General features: G+C 40.9%; 1 protein-coding gene across 2 annotated transcripts in view; it reads right to left on the bottom strand.

Annotated features, from left to right (window-relative positions):
- Nucleotides 1-20,127, bottom strand: part of ITGB1 (integrin subunit beta 1) — a 38,135-nt gene that overhangs the window by 12,081 nt on the left and 5,927 nt on the right. For both annotated transcript variants that reach the window (XM_079946699.1, XM_079946700.1), the window contains exons 2-9: nt 11,739-11,808; nt 10,730-10,815; nt 5,928-6,150; nt 4,554-4,724; nt 3,411-3,649; nt 2,304-2,459; nt 1,529-1,624; nt 591-680 (exon numbers count right to left, since the gene is read on the bottom strand). In XM_079946699.1, coding sequence (XP_079802825.1) covers nt 591-680; nt 1,529-1,624; nt 2,304-2,459; nt 3,411-3,649; nt 4,554-4,724; nt 5,928-6,150; nt 10,730-10,815; nt 11,739-11,808 — 1,131 coding nt within the window. The remainder of the gene's footprint in view (nt 1-590; nt 681-1,528; nt 1,625-2,303; nt 2,460-3,410; nt 3,650-4,553; nt 4,725-5,927; nt 6,151-10,729; nt 10,816-11,738; nt 11,809-20,127) is intronic.

The raw sequence follows: 20,127 nt of genomic DNA, 5'->3' as shown, positions 1-20,127 counted from the left end.
ACTGACAGCCAGTGCAGTCAAGCCAGCACCAGTGTAATCTGCTCAAACCTGTCTTGCCCTGTTAGCAAGGTCTCTGGGTGGCTAGAATGGGAAGCTACCAACTCTTTTTATACTACATATACAACTCAGAACCTCATCTGCTTAAATAAGGGATAGGGAACCTCCAGCCAGGCCTCCCCATTTGGCACAAGAGTCCAAGCCATGGCTACCTGCCCTACACCTAATGTTGTATGTGACAAGTGTGGGGCACGTAAAGGCAGGGCTTGGTAAAAGGTGCTTTGAAGCTGATCATCAGTGCTGGAGAAGCACTGCACAAAGGGTTTCTTCAGTGCTGACCATCAGCTGACTGATGGCAACAGAGAAATACTGCACACATTTTTTGCTTAGACATTTGATTTCAAACCATGCAAGTGAAGTTTGCCATTGCAACATCAAGTGATTGACAAGGGGGTGGCCCTGTCCACCTGTCAAACTTGACTTGTGTGCATATGTATATGTGGCCAGGTCCGGATCCCCCATACATCCTGTATTGTATGCAAAACATGTTGTCTTTGGGTGTATGTGGCGATAATGAAAACCGGTGAACTCACATTGTAGGCATCAATTATCAGTTGAATCACGTTACTGGAGTTTGAAGAGAGTGTTCCCACTGCAGATTTTGGAATCAAATTCTTGAGCTCCTTTACATGAGAAGAGTGAGAAAACCATTCAGTTAAAATCATAAGCAGCAGATAGATTAATTCTATACACAAAATGCCATTTATAGAAAACCATAAAAAAGGTAAAGGACCCTTGACAGTTAAGTCCAGTCGTGAACAACTCTGGGATTGCGGCGCTCATTTCGCTTTACTGGCCGAGGGAGCCGACATTTGTCTGCAGACAGTTTTTTCAGGTTATGTGGCCAGCATGTCTAAGGTGCTTCTGGCGAAACCATAGCAGCGCATGGAAACGCTGTTTACCTGCCCACCAGATCGGTACCTATTTATTTTAAAAGACAGCTGAAGGTGGCCCTGTTTAGGGAAGTTTTTAATGTCTGATGCTGTATTGTTTTTAATATTTGGTTGGAAGCTGCCCAGAGTGGCTGAGGAAACCAGCCAGATGGGCAGGGTATAAATAATAAATTATTATTATCATCTACTTGCACTCTGACGTGCTTTCGAACTGCTAGGTTGGCAGGAGCTGGGACCGAGCAACGGGAGCTTACCCCGTTGTGGTGATTTGAACCGCCAACCTTCCAATCGGCAAGCCCTAGGCTCAGTGATTTAGACCACAGCGCCACCCGTGTCCCATATAGAAAACCATAGTTATATAGAATTCAATTTCTCAAGTTTCTAACACATGCATAGAACAGGGGTGGGGCAACTGCAACCCATAACTCTTTCTACATTCCCACCTAGGGTGGGTGGGGGTAAATACCATTATTGCCTAGAGAGCACCACTGGTCGTGTGGGTGGAGGCATTTTCAGGCTGGGGAATCTCAGCTGGTGAGGGAAGGGACTCTATAGAAGCTTTTGTCACTTGCTCTTACCTTGTAAACTGGTTGAAATTCTTGTGTAACGGCAAATATTATCTGAATATTATTGTCACTTAGCTTCTGAACAAGGTGTGCAATGGAGGGATAATCCTGAAGAATGAAGTTTACATTTTATATATACTTGAATTTCACGCACAATAACAGTCTCATATACAATTTTCTATACAAACATAAGCAAGAGCAAACATAAGAGTCAAAAACATTTTTTTTAAAAGCAATCCATCAACTCTCATTAACATAAGCCTCTAATTCTCAGATTCTTCATTCTTATCAAAGCATTACTTAGGCTTTTTCTTCTATTTTGCCAGTTAAATAAATGTTCTCCAGTTCTTGGGTTTCTCTCTGGATTCAGAAAAGGAGTTTTAGCAAAGTAGGGTAACTTGGTTTTAAAATAGGCAAACCAAACTTGGCATTCTTCCTCCATGAAGAAAAATGTGAGGGCTACTATAACAAAATTAAAAATCTCTACATGTTTTTACATACAAGCTCTGCTAGCACTGGTCCATGAAAGCTTACAGACCTTGCTATTTTAAAAGTTTAAACTATAAGCTAAACTTTTAATGGGTGTTCTTCTCAAAGCATTCTTCTACATTGGGGGGGGGGAGTATACTGGGATTGTCTCCCATTTCTACACGTGTGTATATTTGTGTGTGTGTGTGTGTGTGTGAGAGAGAGAGAGAGAGAGAGAGAGAGAGAGAGAGAAAGGGGCACATATACACAGTAACATACATGTAAACACAAAATTAAACATTCTCTTAAGCATACTTACATAATAATGGCTCATTGTGTACATATTGTTATCTAAATGACATCGCCCGTCATTTGGCAAGACAATTCCTCCAAGTTTCCCATCTCCAGCAAAATGAAATCCAGCATCCGTAGAAAATACCAACAATCGAGTGACATTTCTCCATCCAAGTTTTGACTTGAAAAGAAATTATATATATATATATATATACATATAAGCATAGATCATTGTGAAAGAATATGGTAGCAGAGAAAACTGAAAAATGAGTGATCAGTATCCCCATGGAGTTTTAGCAAATGGAAAGATATAAATAAGCTACCTTCCCGTCACTACTGTACAATTTTGATAGTAGCTTCAGGAACATGTGCATAACATAAAAACATAGTGTGGGAAGAAGCCACCTGAACACACCCGGAATTGACAGCTGGGATGTGTTGGCACTAGGATACAGTTGCTCCAGCTTATGGTCAAGAGGCATGGAGAAATTACCGTGCAACCTTTGCAACTGGAGGTTGACTCAGAAAGCTTCAAAGCAAGAGAGGGGGAGGATTCCACTTGTACACTGAAGTCGCCTTCCCAATTCCCCCTGAAAATTGCTGGCACCAGTCACTTGGGCATCCAGATCAGAGTTTTGGTTCAGGGTTTTACTCTATATCTTTACTAGCTAAGTGTGTCTGGGGCGAGGTGGGGTGGGGGGTGGGGGGTATGAGCTGGGTTCCCTCAAAATACACTGCTGGCTAACAACTACTAGAACTGAAAATCAGCAGCTAGACTTTATAGGAGCAAGACCAGAAGCAGTAGAAGAGAGGGTCTGCAAATCATAGACTGGTGACTGAAACCTTTTGTTGTTGTTGAACACACACACACACAGAGAGAGAGTACACAGTGACTACGCCTTTTGTTTCCTGTGCAAGAACTGCAACAAACAAACCCTCATGAGTACACATGTGGTTGAATGCCCTTTAAGGATCCCCACTGGCTTTTAACTGCTTATCATTGTACCTTTTCAATATTTGTGTCCAAGAAGTTAAATTAACACTTTTGATCCATTAAATCTGAATAACAGCCAAGGTTCTACAAGTCAATTGCATTTATAGTAATATCCAAAAGAAATGAAAATACACTTACACCACAAACAGCAACCTGCATTATTGCATCAAATCCACCTTCAGGAGAATCCAGATTGCCAGAAATCTGTTGGTCACCTACAAGCTTGTTGAACAGATTTCCATCGCTGGTAAAGTTGAGTACATTCCTGTAGCTAAAAGGGCTTGTACAGTTAAGGTCAACGGTGCATGGGTTCTTGAGTTTGGCTGGTGTAGTACTAATATAAGGCATTACAGTTTTTTCAACAAAAGAGCCAAATCCTGAGAGAGGGGGGGGAGGGACATACAATGGAACTCTATTAGTTCTGAGAGCAATAGAAAGCCCTATAGAGAAGCCACCAAGTTGCAGGGCAGGTTGCACTCCAGTAAAAGACATTCTTTTTCATCAGGAAACAATGGGAAGCTTGGTCTACCAGGTAATGAAGTGTTCAGGAGGAAGTGGTTCTGAAGGGTCAGAACTCACCCTTAGCAAGGGTTATACTGAATGTCTTCTACACAGCAGACATGTTTGAAAACCCGGAGAGGCTATCTGGCTGTCATGTGGGTTTCTTTTGTGCATGTGTTCGTCCCAAAGAAACAGGACATATTGCTTGGAAGGAGTGCTATGAACTGGGACCATGTAGACACTTTACTTTCTCAAGAGGCTGTATATGAAACCCAGTAGGAATTCCAATGTTTACATAGAAACCAATCAACTTTGGGTTGTATTCAACCAAGTCCTACTTAAAAGTAGATCCATTCAAACTACACATTAGCTTTGAATACTATGTGTTAAGTTTGTACATGACTTAAGTTATCTTCAGAACAAAAGTATTGACAATAAACTTGATTAACTTAAGTCTACTTATCCCAATTAGTCTACTGTGAGTATGCCTTAAATTTGATGCAACCTATTATAATCCTTGCTTCCACTAGCTTGCATATAGGCTCTCAGGTTTGTTCTATCCAAATCTGTTTTTACCCAGCAGCAATCTAATACAGAATCTATGTTATAAAAGTATGCATTTTCTTCTCCTAGTACAAACTTACTAAATCATGTTTATATTTCTGAGCACATGCATATTACACGTGTATATTTCTCTTTACATTTTGACATGATAAACAGAACTTTGTTTGTAAAGAAAAGCAAGCCCTAATTTATAATGATCTTAAACAAAATTATTACCAATTCGAAAATCTGAAGTTATATTCTTCATTTTACTCATGAGAGAAGTTCCAAGGCTTTTCACATTCTCCAAGTCATCTTTCATAGAGTAGGAGAGATCCATAAGGTAATAAAGATCAATGGGATAATCTTCAGCTCTCTTAAATTTTAATGAAAATGTCTGTGGTTCCCCTAATCCCAGAAAAAGAAATAAAAGTTTTAAAGCAAAAATTCCATAATGACACTAGACAGTAAGTACGCTAAACATATAAGTGCAATGACACTTCCACCCTATGCTTAGTGCCTCTGTCTTGCTAGAATATATCCTTGAGCTGTGAAGCCGCCTCTTCCTTGCCTGGATGGAGGGCAGAGATTTGTGTGTGAGGTGTCAGCTTATTTTAAAACCTCTTTGGCATTGGTGGAAAATAGTCCACTGTATGAAGTCACACCTGTTGCTCCACCCACATTTGCCTTTGGCCCTGCACACCACTGGCACGTGGCCCCCAGAAGATGGCCCTTTATTCCAACATAAGGGGAGGGTTCGTGGCCTTGCCATGCAAATATAGCTCTGAGAGGGACATTGGGATCTCCTAACAAGGATACTTTGGGAGAAGCCATGACTGCTTCAAGTGGTATGATCATGAATTCAACATACAGTGCAGATGGGGCCCAAATCTACTTAGGAGGATACTTCCAATTGGATAATCCAGTTGCTGTTTCCAATGGTAAACACATTTTTGTGTTCATTTCCAGTTCCTGCTCGCTTTGTTGTTGTTTAGTCGTTTAGTCGTGTCCGACTCTTCGTGACCCCATGGACCAGAGAACGCCAGGCACTCCTGTCCTCCACTGCCCCCCGCAGCTCGCTAGGCTGCTCGCTAGGCACTCCAAAATATGTATCGCGGTTATCAATGCCTGGGGCACATTCTGTGTTTCCTCTGAGCAGTTCCAAAGCACTTTCAGGGTGAAGAAAAGCATTTTTGACCCCAAATGAACCTTAAACCATTTATGCATGTACCAAAATTGTTCAGAAGGCCCCAATATTCTGGAAATTATCCCACACCATGTGTCATGAAGACTGGTCATTTAAGAGCTTCAGATCCGTTTCCTGAATAGGGTAAGTTGAATGTTCATGTGCAAGTGTCTGTCGAAAGGAATTTGAGTTGCCGTTCTGACCAATGCTGCTCAATATACTTATACAATATACTGGCAATATACTTAAGGTGGGGAAACTACTAGAAAATCAAGGTACAATGGCTTGATCAAGGTACAACGTTCCCACCTCAGTTGAAGCTAGATTGATCTATCTATCTATATGTTTTGACAGTTCTAGTCAATTTCTTGAATAATGGTGAGAACGTAAGGAAAAAGACATCACTGTTAACCTGACATCCTTACCTATTCGCAGCTTTAATTGCACTTGCTGTGGTTGAATCTGAGTAATGTCTTCCGGTTTAAGATTCTCAGCAGCCCCTTTGACACGATTGGTTACTTCCTTGTTTTTCGGCATAGCTTGTGAACCTCTGGGATTCTCTATTTCATCTGGAGGGCAGCCCTTAGTTTTTAAAACTTCCAAATCATCACATTGTGCTGAAGTAGATTCTCCTTCTTGTAAGAAGGTCTAGCAAACGTAAACAAAATCAGTTTCTAAATTGTTCACAGTAGGTTCATCTCCAACTATACTACCACCGTGGTTCATTCCGCATACGATTCAAAATACCATTGACATTTAAAAAACCGAATCTGATTTTCACTTTGTATTGCTGTATTAGTTGCAGGAGGGGATCACTTTCAGTAAAGGTATGTTTTCAGAAATGCAAAGATACACACAGCAGGGTACAGCAAAGTCTAATTGTTAATTTTGTACTAAACTGTAATATTGTTCCAAATGTTATCTTAGCTGTCTTACTATTTTTAATAGCTCCTTGGAAGATGATTGAAAGCAGCATAAAAATGGAATGGAATTCAGCAATGTTCTAGTTCAGAGTAAACTAGCTTGACAGTAGTTTTCAAGAAAGATGCTGTAAGCGGGCTTGGTAGGTTTCAAAGCTATCACCTGTCCCTGCAAGGAAGTCCTGGGGGAAGGGTCGAGATGCAAGGGCCTAGCAGAGCTAGCAAAAACAGGAGACAGCTGCAGGATGGGCAGGGCAGACTGTAAGGGCACAGACTCAGAAAAGGAGTCATGACACCGGTGTGGGCGTGGGTCACGGTTGCAACCACAAGCTACAAGGAGCGGAGGAGAATGAAAGAGATGTGAGGCAGACTCAGAGAGGAAGAAGTCCTGGCATTTGAAAGAAAGGGCTCTTGCTTCCAGCAGAGGGGTTGTGATGGAGCAGTAAAGCCAAAACCAGCTGGGCTCTTGCCAGGAGCCAAGTGCCAGAGAGGCAGAGGAGACATGGCAGGAACTGAACTCGAGAGACAACACAGCCAGAAAAACAGCCCAGTTGCGGGACAAAAATAAGTGTTTAGTCCAGCAAATCTGGAGGGGGCCCTGCACATTGTCATTGTTAGTGTGCCTGCAACTGTGAGGAAGAGACCAAAACCAGGAAGCTTTTATACATAATTTTAGCGAGATCACTTCTGAAGGGAGGGAGGGAGTAATGTATTCATTTGATGTAGAGCTACCCCATCACAGCTCTCAGTCCTGGAGGACCTGCCCCCTGCCTTGAAAGCCTTTTTTTCACCTGGCCTGAGAGTTACAAAAGCTGAGGCTGCTGAACAGAATCTTGGGTTGGGGCGGTTTTGGGCGGGTGGAGCAAGGAGTTGTTGCTGTTGATTTATTGTATCTTTATTTTAGATATTGTTGTGATATATGTGAAACTGTTCTGTTTGGTTGTGTTCTTTTAAAATTGATTTATTCATTGTTTTTGACTCCTTTTGTTACAATGTTCTTATGTATTTTTTCATGCTGTAAGCTGCCTTGAGCATGGTTAGAAGGATGAAAGGCAGCATACAAGCAAAATTATGTATGTATGTATGTATGTATGTATGCGTACCTTCAAGTGTGGAGGATGCCAAAGTTAGATTCTTTCCTCTTGGAAATAAGTACACAATACACATCTGTAGCATCTTGATAAGAATATACACTAGTAGCCAAAACTGTCTTTCCATTGATATATAATTTTATGGTATTACTCCAAAAAAAAAGTGGTGTTATTAGCCATCATTGCCAAAACAAGATGACACCTGACTGGCTCTCTAAAAATTCCATTTTCTGGTTATTTGGCTATAACTTTTGATAGAATACAGATAATTGAACAATCTTTTTTGCATTACATTCTCCATTAAATTATCTTTCCATTGGGGTGACAGCATTTCTCTGGGGTCTGAGGAAGAGGTGTTTCACATCAGCTACTGCTTGACCTTTTTAAACGAGAGATGCGAAGGGCTGGGCCTGAGACCCTCTCCATGCAAAGCATAGGACTCTGCCACTCAGCTATGGCTCGCTCACCCTATTTTAAATATATAGGAGCCCCAGAGGAAGATGCCAGACAGGTTCCTGAGGAAGTACACTCAAAGCAGCCCATCCGAGACCCAGAATGGAACAGTGAGTCATTGCTGTCTGCTGGTTTACATGACAACATGACCAAACAGCCAATACCTGACACTTTGCATGTAAAATCCAATGAAGAACCATTATTATATGCTACAGCACAAAAGCAATTTGTGTTTTATCACTTTCACACACATGGATGGGGCTGGAAGTAATTTCTGTAAAAGGATGACTAGGAGGCTAGGAACTGCTCTTTGCTGTATCTGTCAGACAGCCCAGTTCATACGTTGTATTTATCCCCTGCAGTTTAGTGGGAAAACACCAGTGAACAAAACAGCAAACCGAGTACAAATTGTGCAAACTAGCAATGGCCCTAGAAAGGAACTATTAGAATTAACAAGCAGTGGAAAAACAAAAAGGGACCAAGTTAAGTTTTGCCTTTTCTGGCTTCAACATACAACACAGCATACTACTGTAATTTATTTGACTTCTTCACTGTAAGGTTCCAAGGCAGGTTGCTGAAATTTACTATTCAACAGTTTAAAACAATTTATGCTCACAGCAGTAGAGTGGGTCCTGAAAATATGCACCTCGGGTGTCAAAGGCCAGGGCAAAGTGGCAAAGCAGAATACAGATATTTTATTTTGGAGGTTAGAAACACAGGAAGCTATTCACTGTTAGTGGAAACTGTAGCTGTCAGAAGCAGGGCTCTAGCCTAGTCTTCAACATTTTGCTTTTATCATTAAAAAAAATTATACCCCACTCTTTGTCTGTAGACTTTAGGATGGGTTATGGCAATCAAAAACAAAACTATCAATCACAATTAAAAAAAACAAGTTATGTACATTATGTCTTCTGGGTATCTCATGAATCAAAAGGCCTGTAAAAGATAGGCATTTTCAGTTATCTCTGTGCATGGATTTTTGTTATTTTTGCTGCTGTTGTTTCGGAGAAGTATTCAAGCATGCAAGTCCCGATCTGCAGTCTGAAATAGTACATTCCATACAGAGGTTTAACCACCTCTGAGAAACTGGGCCTAAGGATTGTATCAGAACTTAAGACTCAGGACATTCCAGAAGTCAAACTAGATTTAAAATGCACAGAAAATTCTGTTTCCCTGTCCACCTGCTTTGTCTGCAGCTAAAGTTACTGCTCTTCTAATATCACCAGGAGAATATAATTAAATCCAGACAGAGAGACTCCGGAGTGGAATGATTTTAAATAACTATGAGGGAGAACTTGGGAGGGGGCAGAGTCCTTGCCACTGGCAAAGGGAAGAGGACAAAGCCTAAGGAGACTGCATTCTTAAAATAAAAAAAGATTTTAGCAACAGAGTGAAGAATTTACCCATTCGCCTGGTTCCAACTGCAGATAGCAAGTGCTTCTAGCTAATCAGGGCAACGTGGATCGTTTCAGAGAATTCACCTCTCTACCTCCTTCACCTGGCATTCAAGAGACCTCAGACTATTTCAACTACTTATGTCCACATGACAAACACCCCTGTCCCTGTGTAGGGAAGGGGGGATGGAAAAACAGCAGTGTGAACTAAGCTATATATGGATACAGCCAGTAGTGCCAAGCTGATCATTACAGTTGGAAAGTAGAAGAGCTGGGACGGGGAGAAATGGAGAACAGCGACAGCATGCTATTTGATAGATAACTTGTAAATAAGTCACTATATTTCAACTGATGCATAAGGGACACACGTATTAAAAGAGAGAAATGGCAAGGAATCTTTCCTTGCAAATCTGCCTGTTTGTGTACAACTCAGCTGCACTTTCTCTCCTGCTGGTCACGGGTGAGGTGGAATCCCTTCCCTGCAAATTGAATTTGTGGACAAAGCACCAAATGAGGAATCTCTTTACCCTCAAATTGCACCAGGGTCTTTTTATTCTGCTGTGTGAAACAAACAGACCCATTCCATCTCCAAATCCTCTGGCACATGCAGAGGAGTTGGGAAATAAGGCAAAGGTGTTTCACCCAGATACAAACAGGGAACTCAGATGCACTAAGAGAAGGTCTTGCTCTTGCTACTTCCTATCGTGTATTGTCATGGAGAAAGCAGTCTTTCACCTTGCACCTTACAGGAACTTTAAAGCAGCACAGAAGTCCTGCAACCCATTTAATCGTCACAGCAACCCTGAGAGGTAATTAGGTTGAGAGTGTGTAAGGTCGCCCACAGAGTTTTATGGCCTGAGTAGTGATTAGAAACAGAGTCTCTGTATTCTTATTCCAGCACTAACCACTGGCTCTCAAAAACCTTTCCATGTGCACAAAAGCATCTTCCAAAGGCACCAGGGGATCATTAAAACAAGGAAGGTTATTTCTGAGGAAAAAATCTTTGCTGGTCTTGATGCTGCTGCCAACACTGTTTCCTACCAGTTCCAAAATAACAGTGGCAACAACAACAACAACTTAACCCCCAAGCTAGGAATTGTTATTCACAAAGCCAATCTTAAACATACATGACAGTCTCCACATCTCCACCACCAAAATTTTAACCGCAGCAGACTTATTGTTCACATCTGTTCTGCACTTTGTAGAGTCTAACACTGACCAAAGAAACCTGTAGCTTTCATTTGCAGCTTATTTATCAATGCAAATGAGTGTATCATAAAAAGTTATTGAATGTATAAGAATAGCTACAGATAAAATGAAATAGGAAACAAAATATTGCAAAGGAAATATATTTTCTAAAAATACGTACTGCATTTTTGCACCATCCACAATTTGGTCCAGCTTGTATACAATCAGCACATGATTTAGCATTAGCTTTTATACAATTGCTCCCACCTATAAGAAAATGCAAAGGGTTTTTTTAAACAAATGATAACACATACCTAACTTAATGTACTGTATAAGTAGATGTCTTACTAGCCATAAACTGAGGTTCAAACTAATCATTATATCTATAATTAACACATGATTGCAAGTGTTGCTTAACAATCAATTCCACAAGTGCACAGAGCCTAGAGGGAAAGTTGGAGCACCAATGCACATTTCTTCTGTGCCAATCATAATTCATTAATTAGGAATGCTTCAATCCTAATTAGGACTGCTTCAAATGCCATGGAACAATCCTCCACATAAGAAAAACCATGAAAACCACTACAAATTGCACATGCATTCATTGCACTACACACACATGATGAAAAGGTGACGCTAATCTAGATTTTCCATTGTATGTACAAACAGTGAAATAGATGCAGGTGAATTCCAAACATAAAGGATGAAACGGCGGAACGTAAAGACGTTCTGCAAGAGAAATTACACCTGCATCTATTACACTGCATGTTCGGAAAGGCTGTTTGGTTTTTCTTACTTGGAAGAATAAGAGGTGCATAATATTTCAAATGACCTGACATGGGACAAGAGTACAACTTCAAGCTGTAGGTGCAGGTCAGCATCCTTCAGATGTGGCTACACTAGAGAAACAAGAGTGTGGTTCTGAAGATACAGCTCAATCTCTTCTCCAGGGCAAACATTCCTCCTGTTCATATGTCCTCTTTGCCAACAGTTTCAGAGACATGAGCAAAGAGGTTAAACCAATATGGATTAATGTTGTATGAAAGTGAAACAGGCAGCATTTGCCCTTGAATCAATTCAAAACAAGCATAGCAAGCTTACACTGGATAGCTCTGGAATTAATAGGTCACCTGCACTGTAGAATCGAAAAACAGTCTACGTTTTCTAGACCTGTACATATTTCCATTTACCTTGTTGGGCAGATCCGCAGACCACAAAGCAGTTTAATAATCCAATCCAGATGAGAAACTTGAAATTTGCCTGTAAAATAAAATATAAATAATTGAACTAGTTAACTATTTCTATTCCTTTGATACAAGGACTTATGTCAAGAGTATATACATAGCACTGTTAACTGCATAGTAAAAAGAAAGTTATACATATACAGTCACTGTTTAAAATGTTGCAGTAAAAGCAGAATGAATACTGTATTCTGTCCTTCTGGAAGCAAAGCTCTACAGATCAGAAATAGGCATGAAAAACACAGCATAGAAAAACACAGACAAATACACAGATCTCATGTAACAGTATTTTTTCTTTAACTGCATTTGCATGTTTGCATATGAATTACTACTTTGAGCTTTATTCATGTTAGTAGTACAGTGGAAGCTCAGGTTGCAAACGTGATCCGTCCGGGAGGCACGTTTGCAACCCACAGTGTTCGCAACCCACAACGCTGCGTGTGCGCGGGTCACGATTCGGCGCTTCTGCGCATAGCACAATTTAGTGCTTCTGCGCTGAAACCTGGAAGTAACCTATTCCGGTACAGTGGTGCCCCGCAAGACGAATGCCTCGCAAGACGGAAAACCCGCTAGACGAAAGGGTTTTCCGTTTTGGAGGTGCTTTGCAAAACAAATTTCCTATGGGCTTGCTTCGCAAGACGAAAATGTCTTGCGAGTTCCTGCGGGTTCCCCCCCCCTTTTTCTAAGCCGCTAAGCCGCTTATCTGCTAAGCCGATAAGCCGCTAAAAGCCGCTAAAAGCGCTAATCCGCTAAGCCGTCAATGGGCTTGCTTCGCAAGACGAAAAAACCGCTAGACGAAGAGACTCGCGGAACAGATTAATTTCGTCTTGCGAGGCACCACTGTACTTCCGGGTTCAGACCGGTGCACAACCTGAAAACGCACAACCTGAAGCGTCTGTAACCCGAGGTATGACTGTATTGTATAGTTTAATTGTGGAAAGGTATTCAATATACTTAGAAAAAAACTACAAAAGAATCCACGACATCCCCACATCACTGCAGTGATTCCAACTATAAATTTAAATACAGTGTACAGTTGTAGAAACTAACTAATACCTCTTTTATCACAAGTACATGAAGCACAGGGGAAATGTGGGTGTACCTTTTTTTTTTAAAAAAAAAGAATTTGTTATGGGTCAGTATTGGGGGCTCTTGCATGAGAAAACGAATCTCAATTTCTCCCAACTAGGCTTGCTTTTATTAACATCTTAATTCCATGCATTTCTGATTTCTGACCAGGGAACCACGACAAAAGATCAGGGGGATGCTGGAGACATAGTGTATCTTGATTCCAGTAAGGCTTTTGACATAGTCCACCACCATAGTCTTGTGGTAAAAACAGCTGGTAAAATGTGGACTGAAGAAGGTAACTGTTAGGTGGATTTGTTGCTGGTTGACTGACTGAACCCAGAGAGTTCCTCGTCATCCTGGGGAAAAAGGGACAAATGGGGTGCCGCAGGGTTCCCTCCTGGGCCTGTTGTTGTTCATCTTTAGATGACGGAATTGAGGGGATGCTCAACAAATTTGCAGATGACACCAAACTGCCACAGAAGACAGGGTCTGGAAACCAAGTCTTATGAGGAATGGTTGAGGAAGTTGGGTATGTTTAGCCTGGAAAATAAGAGACTAAGAAGAGATATGATAGCCATCTTCAAATACTGAAAGGGCTGTCACATGGAAAATAGAGAAAGCTTGTTTTCTCCTGTTCGGGGCAGGACTCAAATCAACAGCTTTGAATTACTCAAAAGAAGATCCCAGCTAAACATCAGGAATAACTTTCTGACAGTAAAAGTTGTTTGACAGTGGAACTGTCTCCCTTGAAAGGTGATAGGCTCTCCTTCCTTGGAGGTTTCCAAGCAGAGGTTGGATGGCCATCCGTCATGGATGCTTTAGTTGAGATTCCTGCACTGCAGGGGGTTGGACTAGATGACCCTCAGTGTACTTTCCTACTCTACAATTCTATGATCTGATGGGAAAATATACAGTGATACCTCGGGTTACATACACTTCAGGTTACACACTCCGCTAACCCAGAAAAAGTACTTCAGGTTAAGAACTTTGCTTCAGGATAAGAACAGAAATCGGGCTCTGGCGGCACGGCGGCAGCAGGAGGCCCCATTAGCTAAAGTGGTCTTTAGGTTAAGAATGGACCTCCAGAATGAATTAAGTACTTAACCTGAGGTACCACTGTATAGTTTTAGCAGACTGCAAAGCACTTTGGACTGAGGTGGCCTGTTTTCCAAAGCACCACAATGCATTTCAAAACAAGCATTGTAGTTGAGGCAGATCCCTAATAAGGATCAGCTTTTACTTTTTCAAATGACGGGAAACTATTTATTTCCTACAAATAAAGACATCTAATTAGCAAATGCAGTTTTAATTGTGTAGCAGATGCTGACTAGCATTTTGTCATCACCTTAGTTCATTTTGTTAGTCTGAAAACCCTTACCTTACAAAAATCTCACTCCCACTCCCCCCGCAACCAGAAATCACAATAGAGGCAATGACTGTTTTATGCTCGTCCAATATGCATGTGACCGCGCATGTGCACATCACTGCAACCAGGAAGTGGCCAGGAAAGGGGGCAGGGTGTAACAGGGTGAGCAGGCTTATGCATGCTCCACCGACATGTGCAGGAGTCAAGAACATAACCCCTGTGTAGAACCATTGTTACCTGTACAACAATTCACCAGACATTTCTTAATGCAGTTTCTGGTGGAAGCAAAGTTATTGCCTCATTCTTTGAGCAAACTCAGCACCATAGATGCTTCCCACCCAAAACTTCTTCAAGAAGAGATTATTCAGCCGGGTGTAACTTAAAAGCCCATATTTAGCTACACAAAATCAATTTTGTTTAGAATATAAATAGTTCTTACACAGCTTACCACAGCCTGTATGTATTACACAGCAGTATTTCCACATCATACCTTAGCCTTCATAAAGGCATGACTTGCTTTAAAAAATCCCAACTATCATTAAGAGGCAGCACCCTATGATGACTACTATCTTACTGAGAGAAAAAAAGATAAGTAGAAAACTAAGCTTCTTTGTTCATCCATATTAAACCTGGAAACACTTATCTCATTATTCATGTAATAGGAGGATCAGTCAAGAGACAGAAAAGAATCATACAATTTAAGCCCTATAATGACAGGCTATTCTTGGGAGTTTTCTCCAATCACCAGCACCAACCAGGACAGCTGTTACATGGTTTGACTTTTTTGCCATGTGGCATTGCTCTCCTAAAAGCAGCATGTTCACTACATATTCAAGGTGAGGTAAAAAGGAAATTTCTGCCTAGTACATACATAACCCAATGTCTGTCTATCTTCAGTAAAAGGAAGTTCACCATTTCCTTTAGAACTCAGACTTTTAGATGCTCCCACCCAAGAAAGCCAAATCATGAGCACCTAATCATGCAGCAAAAGTGAGGCTTCCTACCCTCTCATTTTTAGACTCCTACCCATAACAAAAAGAAGAAACAATTCAGACAATTTGTGACCCCCCCCCCCCGTTTCCCAACTCAAAAGCAAGGATGCGGGGGGCCTGTGGCCCTTCAGCTGCTGTTGGACACCGACTCCCATCAGCCACAGCCAGGATGGCCAATGATCTGGGGTTATGGGAGGTATTGTGCAACAACACCCGGAAGGCCAGAAGGTCCCCATCCTGCTTTAATGGCTTCAAAATGTGTAAAAAAATGAGATCTGAGATTTAGAAATGGGGAGGCTGTGTGTAAATCACAATTATCACAGTTATTTTACAGGCCTCTTTTCAGCTCTAAAAAGGGCCCTAAAGCAGCTCACATAAAAATGTTAGAATGATAATAAAATATTCTATATGATAGAATACATAAGATTGGTAAGAATCTTGGCTTCTATTGAACAAGTCGACAGATATATACAATAGAGTTTCTAGTCCTCAAGGAATGTGTGGAGATGAAGCAGCAGGAGTCAGAGAAATTCCAGAATAGTGTTTTTGGTGCTCAGTGGGCGCTCAGTGCCCTTTATTGCTTCTCGCCCCCCAATAACTGGCAGAAGCATACTCTAAAAGAAGCCCTCCAACATAATGTATACAGCTGTGTGAGTGTTCCCAGCCGAATTAATCTATCTTTATTTCCAGTGTGCATTGTTTACTTAACTCTATGTTGTAAACTCATGAAATGAAAAGAAAAACTTTTCTCGTATTACATGAGAATCCCATACAGAATAATACCATGGGAAATGGCAATTAGATTTTAAAAAGATTTAAAATTGGTAGTATTATCTCCTTTAACACCACACCCAAAGGAAGGGAGTATTTCCTGCTGTGTGTGTAAGTCAACTAATGAAATAGATTAGAAACACTCCTGACCATTCTACTGTAGCCATCGAGTGAATATCAAGGTGCTATTGTGCTATATATGCTCTCACAGACTCTCATATACAGTGGTACCTCGGGTTAAGAACTTAATTCGTTCCGGAGGTCTGTTCTTAACCTGAAACTGTTCTTAATCTGAAGCACCACTTTAGCTAATCGGGCCTCCAGCTGCGACCGTGCCGCCGGAGCACGATTTCTGTTCTCATCCTGAAGCAAAGTTCTTAACCCGAGGTACTATTTCTGGGTTAGCAGAGTCTGTAACCTGAAGCGTATGTAACCCGAGGTACCACTGTATATACATATACATGCATGCATACATATCCCAGCACATTATCAAACTGAGGAAGGGCCACATGCTCTGCATGCAATATCTGGCTTCTACAGGTAAGGCTGCAAATGACTCCTGTTAGGAACCCTGAAGAGCTGCTGCCAGCCAGTGTAGACAATATTGTACTAGGTGGGCTGATGGTCTGGTTTGGCATCAGATTCCTATATTCCCAAAGTCATACCATGAAATAGAACCCTAGGTGGGGATATACAGGTAAGAGTTGGCTCGGTTCTCAATGGATCCCAGTGCACATGTTTTGCAGAGAAATGTCCAGGTTCAATCAATGGCACCACCCGTTAATAAAAAAAGGAGAAGGTAGCAGATTTCAGACCTCCCTGCTCAAGATACTGGAAAGCTGCTACAAATCAGAGTAGGCAATACCAGTTTAACTGGATAAATAATCTAACACAAAAAGGTAGCTTCCTAAGATATCTGCAGTATATAGCGCTCTCTCCTCACACACATAACCACCTACCATACTGACTGGTATTTCATTAATGGGATATTAATGGGAAATTTCAGTGGATTTTTTTTACTGCCTGTGAAGAAAGAGGCAACCATGAAGGATGAGCCTTCATGTATAGCATCTCTAATAATGGTCCAATTCACATATATAAACCATGATTAACAAATGAAGAGGGAATTCACTCCTCCCCTGGTCCTGTTGTACTACCTAGGGCTAAGCCATGGTTTGGCTTTGCACTGCGTCAGAACCCGAAACCTTGGTATGTCTCCCCCAAACTACAACCAGTAAATCAAGAAACTTAAGTTTGTTTTTGCTAAGCCATTGCTTGGATTATTATGTTCATAAGTACTAGAAATTCACATTTTGAGCCATCCTGCTATCATACATACATAAAAACCACACAAGTTGCAGCAGCAATTATGGTTCCTAGAACCATTGGCAAAGTGACTACCACAATGTTGAGACTACAGCTAAAATAGGAGACACAGGAAAAACCCATCTATCTGTAAAACACTCCTACAAATTCCATTCCCCTGTCCCCCAAAAATCACTACCCTGAGAAAGGCTGAGTTGAATGGGTTGGCTGAAATTTACAGTGGTGCCTCGCAAGACGAAATTAATCCGTTCCGCGAGTCTCTTCGTCTTGCGGTTTTTTCGTCTTGCGAAGCACCCCTATTAGCGGCTTAGCGCTATTAGCGGCTTAGCGGCTATTAGCGGCTTAGAAAAAGGGGGGGGGGGAAATCGAAAAAAATCGCAAGACTCGCATGACGTTTTCGTCTTGCGAAGCAAGCCCATAGGGAAATTCGTCTTGCGAAGCGCCTCGAAAAACGGAAAACCCTTTCCTCTAGCAGGTTTTTCGTTTTGCGAGGCATTCGTCTTGTGGGGCACCACTGTAGTTTTTTTAAAATCCCATTGTTGGTATTGAGCCATTTTAAAAAATCCAGAATAAGCACTTAATCACATGTTTTGGGTGTTTTGGAAGTTCTGCATTTCAATAAACAAAAATACTTGCTTTGAAATAATTAGTGTTAAAGCTTGGTACAGATTTACATTCTTCTCTGTAAAAGAGAAAGACAAATACCAAATGCAAATAAGAAATCAGGATCTGAAATCTTATTTTGTTACTGCTTTCACAAGAGTTTAAACAAACCAAAGCTCTAAGTTCAGACATTATGAGAAAATGCGGTTTGTTTAAAAAGCAAGCATTTCTTATCTCTGCGCCTGTTGGTAGTCTGAGAACTCACATACATAGAAGGAGAACATGGTTTGCTATTAGTGAGTTAAAGTCCTTTTCAGATGTATCTTTTAAAGATCTCATTATGGCTGACTGCTTCTATTTAGTACTTTTTGATACGTAATCATTTACTGCCTAGAAAAGGCTGCTTAATCATTTCCTTGGGATACATTTTTTGGTGACACAATAATTAGTCATGCTTTGTCATCATTTGGGTAGATGCTTACAGCCTATACCTCACTGCCTTTAAAAACGTTACAGGTAAGACGCTATCTCTGATTGTACTTGCTAAATTATACCAAAGAACAGCCAATCTATTCATTCTTCTTCCTAGTTATTTTGGCTACAATCCAAACTACATGCACAGAAAAGTTCCACAGCAAGCTGTAAAAGCCATAAAGACTTTTTGGTTTACGTTATTCTGCAACTGATGAGAGGAAAATCTTGGGAGGGGAGGGCTGCAGCATTTCTTTGCTGGGTTGCAACCAATATTATCAGAACTAGTGTGATACTAAATTTTTACTTTCATAAACTTCATTTCATGCAATTCCACTGGCTTCCATGCCATATATCAACGTGACTAAATTGCCATTTGCATGTCAGTACAATACAACACGTTGCATCAGAGTGTGACCTGCAGTCCCAATTTTAAATCTCACTTCAACAAGGCAGCCTCAGCTCTTCTTACATGGCTACTGTAAGGATTACATATGAAGTTCTTCAAACACTCTAGAGCACTATATAAATAGCAATTAGCACACACTTTTAAACTATCATAATTCCAAACAATCACTAACAGATGAGTACTTAATAGAGCAGTGTTTCCCAACCTTGTGCCTCCAGCTGTTTTTGGACTACAATTCCCATCATCCCTTGCCACTGGTCTTGCTAGTCAGGGATGATGGGAGTTGTAGTTCAAAAACAGCTGGAGGCACAAGGTTGGGAAACACTGTAATAGAGCAGCGTAATGCCCAAATAGATACAATATTACTTATACCAAGAAATGTTTTGGTATTTTTATAGTTACCAGTAACATTCTTAATCTGAGTTTTGTCAACAATGTTAGGAGCTGTGTAAATTCATCTTTAAAACTGGGTAATGCCACATCCCAATACAGTCGTACCTTGGTTCTCGAACAGAATCCATTCCGGAAGTCTGTTTGACTTCCAAAAACATTCAAAAACCAAGGCGTAGCTTCCAATTGGCTGCAGGAGCTTCCTGCACTCAATCAGAAGCTGTGTCGGATGTTCGGCTTCCAAAATATGTTCGCAAACCGAAAGACTCACTTCCGGGTTTGCGGCATTTGGGAGCCAAAACATTGGCGTTTCAAGGCATTTGAGAACGAGGTACGACTGTAGAGTCCTTGAAAAATTCCTATTATTATTATTATTATTAAACCTGAAATGTCTTCCATTTATACATGTTTGGAAGCCTTCTTGGCCGGTGTTGGAAGAGATGTACTATACTATATGTACCCACTGCCATTTTTCAACTTGGGCAGTGAAAAACTCTTGAAAGCGTAGGTGACAATGACAAATAAACCTCAAACTGTAATACAATCTATAGTGCACAGAACAGGGTTAAACACAACATAGTTAATAAGATTAAACAGTGTGTTAGTTTTTCAATAGTTAACTAAAAATAAATAAATCACATGTTAAACTCAAGGGGATAAGAGTCAATGTGCCTTTTCCCTTAGAACAATCCACACATGTTCTGAATACACAATAACTGTCCTTGCTCATTTCACCTCACTGCCAGCATCACATCTAAAATAATAAAATGATCTCATAGGGCTTTGACTTTTATATTCTATGCATGGAATTGGTTCTTGTCTATAAAACCAAATGTCATAACAAATAAATATTTAAGGCACACAAAAAATTCTATGCCCTGCGCTACTTACATAATATACGGCTTGATTTCAGGAGCACAAATAGGGTAGCAGTACCCA

Source organism: Podarcis cretensis (genome assembly GCF_951804945.1).
Source record: "Podarcis cretensis genome assembly, chromosome: 12".
Lineage (NCBI taxonomy): Eukaryota > Metazoa > Chordata > Lepidosauria > Squamata > Lacertidae > Podarcis > Podarcis cretensis.
This window is presented reverse-complemented; position numbering and strand designations above follow the sequence as displayed.